This window comes from Lactuca virosa, chromosome 1, assembly GCF_052849685.1.
Source record: "Lactuca virosa cultivar CGN04683 chromosome 1, Lactuca_virosa_CGN04683_v6, whole genome shotgun sequence".
Lineage (NCBI taxonomy): Eukaryota > Viridiplantae > Streptophyta > Magnoliopsida > Asterales > Asteraceae > Lactuca > Lactuca virosa.
Window position 1 is genome coordinate 23,029,081 of NC_136426.1, and position 14,087 is coordinate 23,043,167.

General features: G+C 36.1%; 1 protein-coding gene across 1 annotated transcript; it reads right to left on the bottom strand.

The window, feature by feature from the left end:
- Window positions 1–1,502: 1,502 nt before the first annotated feature.
- LOC145144089 (Integral membrane HPP family protein) lies at window positions 1,503–4,736 on the bottom strand. Its single transcript, XM_079074848.1, has 5 exons — window positions 4,339–4,736; window positions 4,117–4,250; window positions 2,222–2,369; window positions 1,850–1,956; window positions 1,503–1,757 (listed from the first exon to the last, which is right to left on the bottom strand). Exons 1-5 carry the CDS (start codon window positions 4,634–4,636, stop codon window positions 1,716–1,718), a joined length of 729 nt encoding a protein of 242 aa, XP_078930974.1. The 5' UTR covers window positions 4,637–4,736; the 3' UTR covers window positions 1,503–1,715.
- Between the last annotated feature and the right edge of the window lie 9,351 nt (window positions 4,737–14,087).

Below are 14,087 nucleotides of genomic sequence, written 5' to 3' on the forward strand. Positions count from 1 at the left end.
TAGGAAACCTTATAGATTGTCAAAAAAAATAAACACTACACCTTAAAGGAAAAGATTACACGTTATTTTTTAATTTATGTCTCAAAGTTGCAGAAGCTTAATATCATATTCAATAAAGCAATCAGAAACAAAGATTAGAAATTTTAGAACCTGATTAAAACTTTTGAATCAGAAATTTACAAAGATATTACCTTGTTAACTAAAAATTCTGAAACATAGAGGTTATAAAGAATGAAGAATCGACTCCAATCAAGTCTCTAGAAATTTGATACACAAACAAAATCAGAAAAAAAGTATAAGTTTTCAGCATTTGATTCGTTATCAGATTGACAAGAACGCGAATAAGAAATCAAATTTAAGAATAATTGACAAATAGCTAACCTGATGTCCTTATCTCCTAATGATCGTCGATGGTCAATTCGTCGGTATTTGCATTCATTCGAAATCAGAAATTTTGGTCTATATTTACTCGTCTTCCGAGCTCTAATCGAAATTGAATGAAGTAGCGAACGAAAGTGAGAAGCAAATTAAGGAAAGGGAGGAAGGCGAGAACAAAAGTGAAAAGAAAGTAAGAGAGAACTGATGCAATTTTTCCCTTCTGATGTCGATTAATGATAGCAAGTAACAAGGACATCGATTCACAAGTTCGAGGATGTCGATTCATTCTTCCGCCTCGTGGATATCGATTCGTGAACGCACACACCTAGTTCACAGACTTCACGTTGTTGTGTTTTTTTTGGGCTGATTAATTGTGTTTTCTTGGATTGATTTAAAGTTGGGCTTATTTGGACTTCTAAGATCAAGGTTCTAAATGAAGTGAGACGTGACGTGACGGCAAGGCCAAACCTCAAGTTTTACGAGTCATGGCGAGCTATGACGTTTTTCAAGGCGTGATGTAAGGTGACGATTTTGTATTAATTTATAGTTATATTACCACATAAATATAAATTTATATCAAATATAAATACTTTTTAGAAGTGTTATTCTATCAATAACTAATAACAAAATACACAATACTTGTTTCCCCGATTAGCCCGATTAGAAAAGACATAACAAAGAGTAAAAAAACGTGTCTCAAACGAAAAAACACGCGCCATAACACGCCATAACACGCCATGAGACGCCATATCACGTCTTGCCACATGCCACGCCTCACTTTTCGTAACGGCGAATTCACGCCTCACGCCATGGCATACCTTGGTGCACGTCATGGCGTGCCTTTTAGAACACTGTCTAAGATACATAAATTGAATTTTATATATATATATATATATATATATATATATATATATATATATATATATATATATATATATATATATATGAATTTTGGGCCCCTTAAAACATAGACCTAATCGACCGCCCGATTGCCCACCTCAGAGTTAAACCTGAATTTGACGTTGATCCAAAGGCCCAAATTACTGATTGTCCGATTTAAACAGTAGGTTTTAGTAAAGCCCAATACTTTATTTATATTTGCGTGTTCAAATTTTGTCAACCCATTTACCAGAACCAAATATCGACAAGTTTTATAATGATGTACAAACTTGATTACATGATTTACAAGTCACCATATCCATTACCCCTAAAAATGATTTACCAAATTTTCATCTCATTTGAGAAAAAAAAAATCACAAACACATGTTTGACTTCGTATTTCCCTCTTTTCAACACGAAACCAGTTTTCCCCAAAATTGTAATCCCCATAACTTTGCTTAGAACTTAACATTGTCTTTCAAGTAACACACCACTTCTTGCTGCCAAAATTGCAATCAAAACTTCGATTAAAGACCAATCATTGGGTATCATTTGTGATAAAATGCTTTCAAGACCACAATGTGAAACTTACAATCAAACAGAGAACAAGGCATCCAGCTACACCAGGAAACAAAGCATACCAAAACTTCAAGTGATGAAATTTTGGCCCATCGATAAATAACAATGGCAAACTCGCAGCTGCATTGCCACATGAACAATTTAACATATGCGTATTGTTTTTAGTTAAGTTTTTGTTTGTGATACAGACATGACTGTACAAATTTTACAGAGCTATTTTCAATGATAAGAATAAGAAAAGCATTTACGTCTTTTGCATCCAAGATAAGTCCCTGACCTATATCTTAGGTGTGTTTTTGTCTTATTCAAATTCATTACAACTAGTTCAGTCATGTATTTATGTATAAACAGGTCTAAATAACGAAAATGGGCATTGAATATGTACCAGGTGGATGAACGGAACGAGTATATATCATGAAGGCTAGGGATGCAGAAAGGGCAGTGCTGCGAGCGAGCCAACCGGGTCCGAAAAATGAGAAGGCTAATACACCAATTGCTGCACAACCCATTTGAGCCATAAACATATTGTACTTCTGCAAGTTTTGTATTCAAAAAAGAAATTGCGTTTGAGTTTTTTCTCCTTTTTATTTTTTGGAAAAAATCAAAAGTTTATTAATATTATAAAGACAGAACGCATCTATGGTTTCATCTTTATAATATTTATAAACTTTTGATCTCAAAAGAGATCGATATAAAATTATATTAATACAAATTATATTATTACTATAGAGTGAAATTACAAAATTTTATATACATGTGACGGATTGGTTCCAACAAATCATAGATCTGATTCAGATTTCTTTAACATAAAAGTTGATCAATATAACTTTATTATCGCTATAGAACGAAATTGCATAACTTTATATACATGTGACTGCCTGGTTGTAACGAATTATAGTAATAATATCTTCCTATTTTGGATCTAAACTCCGATTTATTTTATATTAAAACTTAATGAAATATTTTATTTTATTAATATATAATGTTAAAATCAAAATTACATAATTTTAAACATGTGACCAAGAGTGGATCGACATAAAAGTCAATTACACATGTGCAAAGTATTATAAATTTTACTATAATAGTACATATGTTGATCGAAGATCTTACAATAGTACATATGTCGAGCCTAAGGAAATTTAACAAATGCATGAATCTATTTTAAATCTTATGTCGATTCTTTTAATTTAAAGTTTTATTAATCTGAACTAATTAATATTATTAATATGAAACTTTCAAGATGGATTCCCAAGGATTCGACAGGTAACAGATTCTACGGGCACAATTTCTTTTCTTCGCATGGTCTCCACTTGCACGTGAATATTAACGTTTTAATATCAGGGTAAATTAATGATATTTATATATAGTAACGTTTTTCTGTTTGTGGTAGAATTATTTTCTTCTTTGGTCAGTTATTGTATTTATAGAAATATTTATAGCTTTGGATAGAATCGGTCTACCGATTCAAATGTTTTTTTGTTTCTCTGGTTGTGGTAATTATAATTTAAATTATTAATGATATGTAATCTTTTTAAATCCATATAAGTTATGCAACCGGTTTTCTTGAGTTATCTCATATGTGGTTGTAAAATACTAATTTAACCAAATTCAGGAAATATAACGATTTTAATAAACACAACCGGTCTAGAGATAATCCAATGGGCTTTTTATTTCTAGAATTACCATTTAGAAATGGCTTTAAAGACATTTTCAATAAGGTATCCAGCATACATGTATTTAGTATATACATGTAGACATGTAGATTAATTAAAGGTATTTTGTACATATAAAATGATTCAATATGAGTTTGGAGAACAGTAGTATTAATACTATGGGTAAACTGTATAAAAGATATATTTTCAAACAATGAATTTATTTATATAAGTCTAAATACACGTCAACGACTAACGAGCGTTATATCTGTTATTTTACTTGGTACGTCGTTCATAAACAAATAATACACTCATATTCTGAGAATCGTGTATTAAATATATTACGGGTTTAAAAAGTTTATGAAAAACAATAATTTATAACATGTAAATATCTTAAAAATCCAATCAACAAAAATCTTTAAAAAGGCATATAATATTAATTATAAAATGTGAAATTCTTCATACATGGAAAGGATATTCCACTTTAAATTCTTTGTTCCTCTTTAATTCAAAAATTTAATACACACAAATATATAATTCTCCTCGAACTTTAAATTATTTTATGATATGATAACATATATAATAAATTTGATAAATAAAACACAAGGAAAAGTGAGGGATTAATTACCCGAGCACCAGGGGTTGAAGGAGTGGCAAAAAGGACAGCGCAAACAGCTCCAAGTGGTGCTATTGTCATTGCGACTCCCTTTTTAGCCAACATCTGGTCCATCTTCCCCAACACAGCCATGGCTGCAAATGCACCTGTTGGTTTAAAACGTCTTCATTAGTACACCAAATCAAGATCATGATTATACCAATTAACACAATCGATCGAGTCAAGGTAACGAACCTGCAGATGGCCAAAAGATGTCACTAAGTGAAGGAGCCTTCGAACCCTGATCAGGTTTCCAAGAGTCCCAGTTTAAAGTCCCAGTAGCCAACTTCCCCGTTGCTCTAACTCTAACCCCAACGCCTAATCTGGTTATTGATTGGGACTCCGAAGTTGCTCTTCTTCTTCTTCTGATGCCGGCATCAATGGAGGCTCCGACGAGACTCGGCGGCAGACGCAATCGGAACGGAAATGCATGATGGGTATCTTGGCGGATCCTTACAATATTGGAGATGTATGAAGAAGAAACTGCAGCCATTGGAGGTGGAGTGAAGGAAACGGCGGGTATGTAGGCGAAAATTTACGGAAACAAATAGGCCTGACAAGTTGAGAGGACAAGTGTATGTGTGTGTGTATATGTGTTGGCCGTTGAAGGGTTGCAAGAGGCATTATTAGATGAAGGGGCAACATGAGGCCAGTTTGTTCCCATAGTCAACTTGCTATCTCTCTAAAATATTTTAGGTTGTCTTTTTTCTCTTTTAGGTTTCTCCGTATCTCTTTGTGTCTTTATCATCTACTCATTTGCCACTAATCTCCTCGATCCTTCTATAATCTATAGTAGTACTCCATGAATTGTAACTTTGAAGAATCATGCTATACTATAAAATAATTATTAAAAGAAACACAAAATTGTAAGAATGGTTCTTGTGGTTAGGTCGAAATTGTCACTTTGGGCCAAACAGGTTTGGAATAGCATTCATGTCCAAAGGTTTTCATTTTCTTTCCATTTTGGTCCAATTTCTTTTGAATTTTTATAAAATGACTATTTTGCCCTTTATATTTATATTTTCTATTTTTTATAATTACAATAACTAAAAAGAAAAGAAAAAAAAAAAATCTATTTGTATTATCACCCCATCCCCTCTCTTTCTCTCTCCCATTAAGAAAATTGAAACACCACCAGATTCTGGTGGCTTTGCTGGTGACCGAGGTTTCTGGCAACGAGAGGATTCCTCGTCGGAGATGTTTTTTGACAGCAAACCAGAAGGGTCTGCCATTTTCGTCGGAGCACCACCATCCTCCCGCCACCTGTTGTCCGGTGCAACACCTTCGCTTCAGACCTGGAAAGATGACGAAGATCTGGTCGAACTCGTCACCTCCTTTACCGTCTTGGATCAACACATCGTCGTCAACAAACACCGGTGATTGTCGATGTTGTTCATTTCGCATCCGCCGCCGCCACCACATGTAAGACACCCTAGCTCCAGAATTCGCGTTTTCAGAAATGCTAGCTTCACCTTCTTCTCTCTTCATCTATATCCTTCTATAACGATGGTATGAGCTACGAGATTCATAAACCCTAGCGCCGACGCTCCAATTGGCCGCTTAGGGTTTCCCTACTTCGTCATATTGTTTGTCTTGGTTTAGATTTGACGGTGCTAGAGTTAGGGTTCCTAAACAATGGTGGAGGTTCTCTGATCGGAAAATCGAGGGTTTTCTGATCGGAAAATTGGGGGTTTTCAGATCGTAAAATTCGGGGTCTTCATATTGGAAAATCAGAGTGTTTAGATCAGAAAATCGGGGGTGTCCATGAGGTGGTGGTGGTGTTGAACTGTGGCGGTGGTGGTTGACGGTATGGCGATAGTGATGATGACGTTGGCGGTTCCGGCAAGATGATATAGTCACCGACGGTGGTTCATCACGAGAAAGAGAGGGAGTTCATCAGGAGGGAGAGTGAGGTGTTGACCAGTGATGGTGGTGTTTACCGGAAAATCGAGGTTGGTGGTGGTGGTAACCGGTGGTGCTGCTAGGGGTTGCCAGTGGAGGCGATGTTGATTGGTGCTGGGCAATAGAAGGGGAAAGAGAGATGTATTTAATTTTTTATTTTTCTTTTAATTATAAAACTGTTTAAATAAATAAAAAACATTGAAAAAGTAAAAACCAAGGGCAAAATTGTCATTACAAAAAAGTTTATAGTAAATTGGACTAAAGTGGCAAGAAAATGAAAACCTTTGGACCATTAATGCTAGTCCAAACCTGTTTGGCCCAAAGTGGCAATTTCGACCTAACCACAGGGACAATACTTGCAATTTTGTCTAAAAGAAAACGTTTTTCCTAGAAAACATTTTTCTTTTTATTATATTGATTTAAAACCTTTAATTTTTCAACTTCCGGTATAATTTGATTAATTTATTAATTTAAATATATTAGTAAATATAAAATATTATCATATTAACGTAAGACTTTTTAAATTATCAATATAAATTACTTAATTTGTTAAAAATGTTAAATATTTCAACTATAAACCTACATCGACATATAATTATAAATTATATTACGTTACATTACAAACAATGTTTGATATTTGAATAATCAGTATTATCGAAATTTAAAAAACAAAAATAAGTAATTTTTAAAATAATTAATCACAAAGTTAAAACTAATATTAAATCGAGAAACATATTGATATTTTACTCATGCAGGTGGAGGTTATTGAAGTATATATATGATTCTAATAGATGTTTATCTTATAATATTGTTCAAAATATTATAATGTCATATATCAGTTTAACGTAAAAATTATTATTTCACATTTAATTTCCTTAACATAATTGTTTGGTCAAAAAATGAACAATCAATAATCAACCAAATTGTATGAGAGGCTGTGATGTTCGAGGTAAAACAAGTATGAAATGGTAGACACAGTGACACAATGGTTTACAAGGAAAATCATTGATCCTTGCTAGGATCTTCGGCACAAAACCTTGGGAGGTAATAATGATCACCTGTCTTTATGATTTTATTGATGTAAATTGTTAATTACAGAGATGATTGTGTAAATGCCAGTACAAGTATCGTAGATGAGCTAATTGTGTCTTGTGTGTGTAATACAAGTGTTATTTATAGCCTAATGCTAATAACAAGAAGTCTGATAATTCTGGGATCCTTCGAGAATCAGCATATGAACGTTGTTTTACTCGGTATTCCAGGTCTTTTGTCTGGTTGAGACGATTCTCCGTTGAGAATAAGTCCTTAGTTGACTAATTCTGCACATGTGAGAAAAATAAAGTAGAATATAGTCGTTGTAAGTGTTAGTAAATATTAACGATAATAATCAGGATCATGAGATGTGTTTAAGGATCCTAAGCCTGTGGCAATATTAAGGATCCTGAATATGATTTAAGGATCCTGCCCCTAACAATAATTTTTTTCAACATGTATTTGATGCCAAAATATAACTACATTTTTTTTTGTGCAACACGTGGGCATTCGCCTAGTATAATGTCCCATTCTGGCGATTTTAGTACAACTCTAAGACCATTTAATGCAAATAAATGTTTGAGGCAAAAATAGTGTTAAAGTCGTAAATGAATGAACTTAGACAATTAATCTTAAGATACTCAAAAAGTTACCAAGATACCACACAATATCTTAGAAGTTTTGACTATAAGATTAGATAAACAATCACGTAAATATGAGAAAACATTGTAATTGATCACACAATGATAAATAAGTAAAAGTAAGTGTAAAAACACAATGATGTACGAGGAAAGCCCTTAATCCTTTTGGATCTTCGGCATAAAACTTCGGGAGGTGATGAAATCACCTGCCTTAGAACTTCTATACAAGTAATAAAATTACTTATAATCTAAGTCCTCGTGCTTAGGGATGAGCATAAGCGGGTACCCGCCTATTTTTGGTTGGAACCGGAACCGGCGGTTCTGAATTTATTAGCATTGGAATCAGAACCGCCTAAACTGGTTCCTAGAAATTTGGAACCGCTCCCAGAACCACCAAGACTGGTTCCGGTTCGGGTACTATAACACCTTGTTTCAAATCGTTTCATAATTCGGGGTCGTGACCCGAAGATCGGTTATCATAAGGCTTCGAGCCTTGGGGGAAAGAGAGATTTAGACCCCTTGGGATGTGGGTAATATAGATTAGGTGATCCGAGAGTTCGGTTGGTGCTTTGGAGCCCAAGGGTATAAACGTAAAGTGATAGTTTGGGCCTTTTATGAATTTTAGATTTATGTTCATAAAGTTTTAAGGCAAAGGAGAGTTGATAGGAGTGCAGAGCTTCTCATTACCTTTCTTTGGATATAAGGATCGTCGAAATCGGAGTTGAAACGAAGTAGTTATGACCGTTTGAAGTTAGGGTGGTTTTGGGTTAAGCCGCGTACGCTGGGCGTACTCAATATGTATGTTGGGCGTACTCAATATGTACGTTGGGCGTACTAGGCATACATGGAGTACGTTGGGCATACCAGAAGTACGTTGGGTGTACGCGATCAGTGCCCAAACCCTATTTTCATGGTTTAAGCCCTATTTAAGCTCTTTAACTCCCCCAAACCCATTCCATTCTCAACCTCCACCTCTCGAACACCTTCCCTCGAAACCTTAACCCTAGTTTGAGCCTTGTGAGCAAAATAAGGTGTTCTTGGTGCATCTTGGAAAAGAAGGAGCTCATTGGAGAAGTGTTGGTTCATTGGAGCTTGTAGATCCAGACTTTGTTCACCTTAATCTTTCTTCTAGAGGTAAAAAGCTTGAATCTTGATGATGTATTTATTAGATCTAGCTAGTTTTGGGTGTTATGAGCTTTTGGTCACTTTAGTGCATAAAGTTTAGATCTTGAAATTTTGTGACCTTGTTATGGATAAAGTTGGAAACTTTATCCATCTAAACATCATATTGATTGAAATCTAAAGGTTGGAGACTTGGACTTAATGGATTAAATTGAAAAAGACGAACTTTTGGTCCCTTTGAGATTTAAAGACTAGATCTTGGTTGTTTGTACCATTCTAATGGATAAAGTTGGAAACTTTATCCATTATGGAGTCATTAGGAACCATAAAAATATGACCTTGGTCCCTAGTTTTCCTCCATGCATGGTCTTGGATGTCTTAATAGATTAAGAAGTTAGGGTTTTTGGATGTTGAAGACTTAATAGCCATATAAGACCATAAAGTTGGAAAATTTATGGTTAACGATATCATTTGATGGTTAGATCTTGATTTTGGACGAAAGAGCTTAAAGCATTAAGCTATTAAAGGATTAGGAGGATGGCAGCCACGTACACTGCGCGTACGTGGTTAGCCCTCGACTCCTGGTCGAGGCATAGTACGCTTTTCATACGTGTTGAGTACGCCCAACGTACTCAACTGAGTTGACCCGTCGACTCGGTTGACTTTTTACTTTGACCAGGATTTTGACCAAGTTTGACCTAATGTCATTTTCGGTAACTTTATTTATAGTTTGAGATTTGGGTTCCTGTTAATTCTATAGGTGACCGGTAGAGATAGCTTTTAGAGCAGTGATCGATGCAGCTATTCTTTCAGACTGTGAGTGAGTTTTATCACTATAGCCATGGGTCGAAGTTACAAATGTCGGCCCATTACTTGTTATGTAGAATGCTAGTTGTCTCTGTAATGCTTGCATGAAAGACCAGGATATGGCCCCTGGCAATTGTATGGAAGACCAAGATCTGGCCCATGGTACTTGTATGCAAGACCGGTATTTGGCCATCGGCATTGCAAGGAAAGACCATAGGGGTAGCCCATGACACTTGTATGTAAGACCGGGATTTGGCCATCGGCATTGCAAGGAAAGACCATGGGGGTAGCCCATGGCACTTGTATGTTTTGTGTATGTGGTATTTTGGGGAACTCACTAAGCTTTGTGCTTACAGTTTCATGTTTATGTACTTTCGGTTCCAAAGGGAAGGGCCCGGTGTGACTGCACATCATCCCCCCAGAGTTTTCCGCATTGGTAATTAATGATATTACTCTGATGTTTAAATGATATATTCACTTTGATCGGTTTTGGAACAACTCGTTGTATGTTTTATTGTTTTAAAAACAAAAACTTTACCTTGGATTTTTGGGACGTTACAAGTTGGTATCAGAGCCTTGGTTTGAGGGATTCGGGTACACTCTCGGGTATGTCTGAACTCAAGTTGAGGAATTGGTAATCTTTTGAATGAAAATAAGTTTCTCAAAAGATTTTTCTAAAGAAAATAAGTTTCTGAAAAGATTTTTATAAAGAAAAAGGGGTGTGATGCATGAAATTCGCCAAGCTCATGTAAGTAATTCCCATAATACCCATACATATTGATATGATATATGATATGAATGCTTGCATGGTAGGATGAGGCTAGGGTTACTTTCAGGAATTGCATGATAGATTGGCCTGATATGTGGTGCTTTGTAGCCTAGGAGAATTGGATGATATGCTTGATTTGGAATCTATATTGGTAGAAGTGATTGCTAACTGTATGCTTTAAAAATTGTATATGATTAGGATCATATTTCCTATATTGTGTATAATTTTCATGCATAAGGCGACCGGTAGTGAGAGTGGAATTTCCTAGCATGGGTTGTAGTAAGTGAGCTTGGGATGTTCTTTGTCTGTTCTGTGACTTGGAGTGTTACTGCAAGAATGTTTCTTGCTTTGTGCTTTGTGGGACTCGTATTAATGTGAGCTAATTACTTTATGAATATGTTAAGTTCCATGCTGTAAAGGTTAAATAATCTCAGAGTGATAGATTTGACCCTATTGCGCAACTCTTGTCTTACTCCAGCCGTTGTAGGGTTGAGTCTGTTGCTCGAAGGATAATCTAAGCTTTATGGCATGTGATTGTATTTGTGAAGCAGCTAGCTGAAATTAGTAGGAGTTCTTCAGCAACTGATGCCAGGGTGAGGTCGGAACCTAGGAGAGCCTAGGAAGTGTTTTAGTGGGTTTGGTTGCGTTCTTTTGCGAGTACTTGGAGTACCGATTTGAGAAGATGACTTACAGGATTTGCGATAACTCCTAAGGAAAGTATGGATAAGTGTGGAAGGTAGTATTGGGCCTGTATTAATGAAAGCACAGGATCCATACTCGAATCGAGGGGAGTCACGGAGAATCTAGGAAGCCTGTGTATGAGGATTTTTGGGTATGTTCTGATTATTGTAAAGATGTTTTTCGGTATGGTGATGAGCACTCATGGTGGAAGATCTGGTTCAGGCTTAGGTGTTGGCACTGAGCCGATTGATGAGCGGATGCGGGAGTTCATCTCGTCCGAGATCACCCGCGATATTTTTGAGCAGACACATGTAATCTTCGGTTCGGTCAGAGAGGGATCATGGAGATTTTTGGATGAGCATTTGGGCACGTTTCGCACTGAGACTATGGTTATTGTGGGGGATCGCACTCTTTCCTTCCGTGAGTTCTGTGCTTGTGAAGCTCCCAAGTTCTTTAGGGATAAGGACCCCATTGCTAGTAGGAGATGGTTAGCGGATATGGTGAATGCTTTCCGGATGAGTTTCTACCTCGAGGGGTCGAAGGCCAGATTTGCTTCTTGTCCTATGAAAGGCAGAGCTCGAGATCAGTGGGAGGAGGTAGATTTCGCTTTGGGGGGTGAAGCCATTGAGGCTATGACTTGGGATGACTTTGTTACCTGACTTAGGGCAGAGTTTGCCCCATCCATTGAGGTGTAGGAGTTGGCGAGGGAATTTCAGGACCTTTCCCAGACGACTAAGACTGTGATAGAGATCACCGCCAAGTTTAGGGAGAGGGCTCTTTTTGTCCTGCAGTATGCTACAGAGGAGGAGTTGAAGAAGATAAGGTACCATGATATGCTACGAGAAAATATCTAGAAGTTGTTAGCTTGTCAACTTTTCAGACTTTGGAGAACATGATAGCTAGAGCATGAGAGCTTGAACACATCAACTTAGTCCCGGCTTGGCCAAGCGCTTAGGGTGTCATCAGTAAATCATCGAGGGGCCCACAGATATCGCTTTTATCCCACTTTGGGTAAAAGGAACGGATAAACTTTGACTCAATGCTCGCTTGCACTCACTCACCGAATCACACACAACAATACGTTTTATAACACCAAGTTACTGGTGCGTTTACGTATTATCAATGTGCAACCGACTCACAAGATACAACTCACACATCTCGGTTTCAAGAATACAAGATATTATCGTCTCACCAATCACTCGTGATAAAATCCATGAAGCGATCCAAGTGAGCGTGTGTTTATTCCAATACTCTAATCTTATAGAAGCACTCATGAACCCTGCAGCAAACTTTTTCTTATGTCTAAAACACTTTAGACAATCTACAGTCAGATTCATGACAGTCTTCTTTCATTCCTACTTCCAAAGAATGAGCGGCTGTGGAGGGTTTGAATAATCTCATTATTCGGGAAGTCAAAACATGCAAAGTGAAACACAAGAATAATACTAATCCAATATGGCCTCAAACCTTTGAGTGTAAATAAAACACCTTTTACTTAATCACCATATTGATTACTCATTATTTTTTGTTTCGGGTAATCAACTTCTTACTTGAATTATAACTACAATTGTCCCATGCTCTTAGCATGCACACTATGTTTACCTATGGTCCTTACTTTGTGAAATAGTATAATTAAACAACATTTTCAATCACACTCATTTCACAATTCCTAATCCATTAGTGTAAGAATACAAAATTCTCACCAGTACTAGAATATGTTAGATTCTAACATTTTATGCAACAGTCCTTTCGTAATGTCATGGCACAAAAGTCACCAAGACTCGGCCAATGAAATTACAAAATCACAAAATACTCTATTGGAGATTGTTACAAGACAATTCCATAGTCATGAAGTCTCATATTCAAAGTACATTCCTTTGAACATCCTTCTTGCATAAAAGCTTCTAATCTAGACATAGATTCTCGATATCCAACTCCCAATATGGAAACATTTCTATATCTTCCATATGACAACTCATTATAAATAGAATCTTATCTATTCATAATAATGTCAATATGGTCCATCCATGACTATACTTTCAACTATCCACAAGCGACCAATCATTGGCGAACCTTAAATTGTCCTTGGCGGTTGTTTAATTATTTTAGTCAAATCCGGTTCTATTCCCTTTTTCCCTCTAAATGCCCTAAGCATTTGGAAAATTTTAGAACGGTCGAATATTACAGCATATGCAATCGATCCTATACCTGAAGCGTATGGGATACAATCCGCAGCGAAAACGTGATACTTTACCAGTTTCTTGCTATAATATTGTCATAATATTTCTATTTGCCGTGTTCTCAAAATTCGAACTATGAAGAGGGATGTCGTAATCATAATCGAACTTTGAGAATGCAAATAATAAATATACCCTTGACTAAATTCAATTAAAATTTCTCGATCTAAGCTTTTAGATTGGAAAGAAACTATAACATTCTCTCCCTTAATTATAGCAAAACAACTTTTCAACCCCTGCAACTTTGCAAAATGAAACTTTTGTTTTTCTATAATTAATATTGCCAACTTGCAATACTTAAATAATAACCATGCTCCCACTAACATAATGATTATATCCATTCCAACATAACATTTATGCTCCCACTAGCTTTGACACGTATTCAGAAACCAACTAAACTTCTAGAAGCTCATTGTTTCTAATACGATATGCTTCGATAAGCCTTTATCTAAGCTTCTCAAAATCACACACCTTTCCTAAGACAGCTCACATGTGTGTCTAAACTAATTAGAACTTATTTTACTAAGTCCCAAATGTTCATACTAACTACCAAATCTCACAATTCGAACTATGAAGAGGGATGTCGTAATCATAATCGAATTTGACAATGCAATTTACATAATCGCTATCTCCTTAAAATCTCTCTTAGTGAAAGCGTTTTCTCACAATCACTTTCATGAAGGAGAGAAACCTTATGAAACTTAGATTTTATGGTGTATGTGTTAATATCCATGTGAATTTTCCATAAGCATA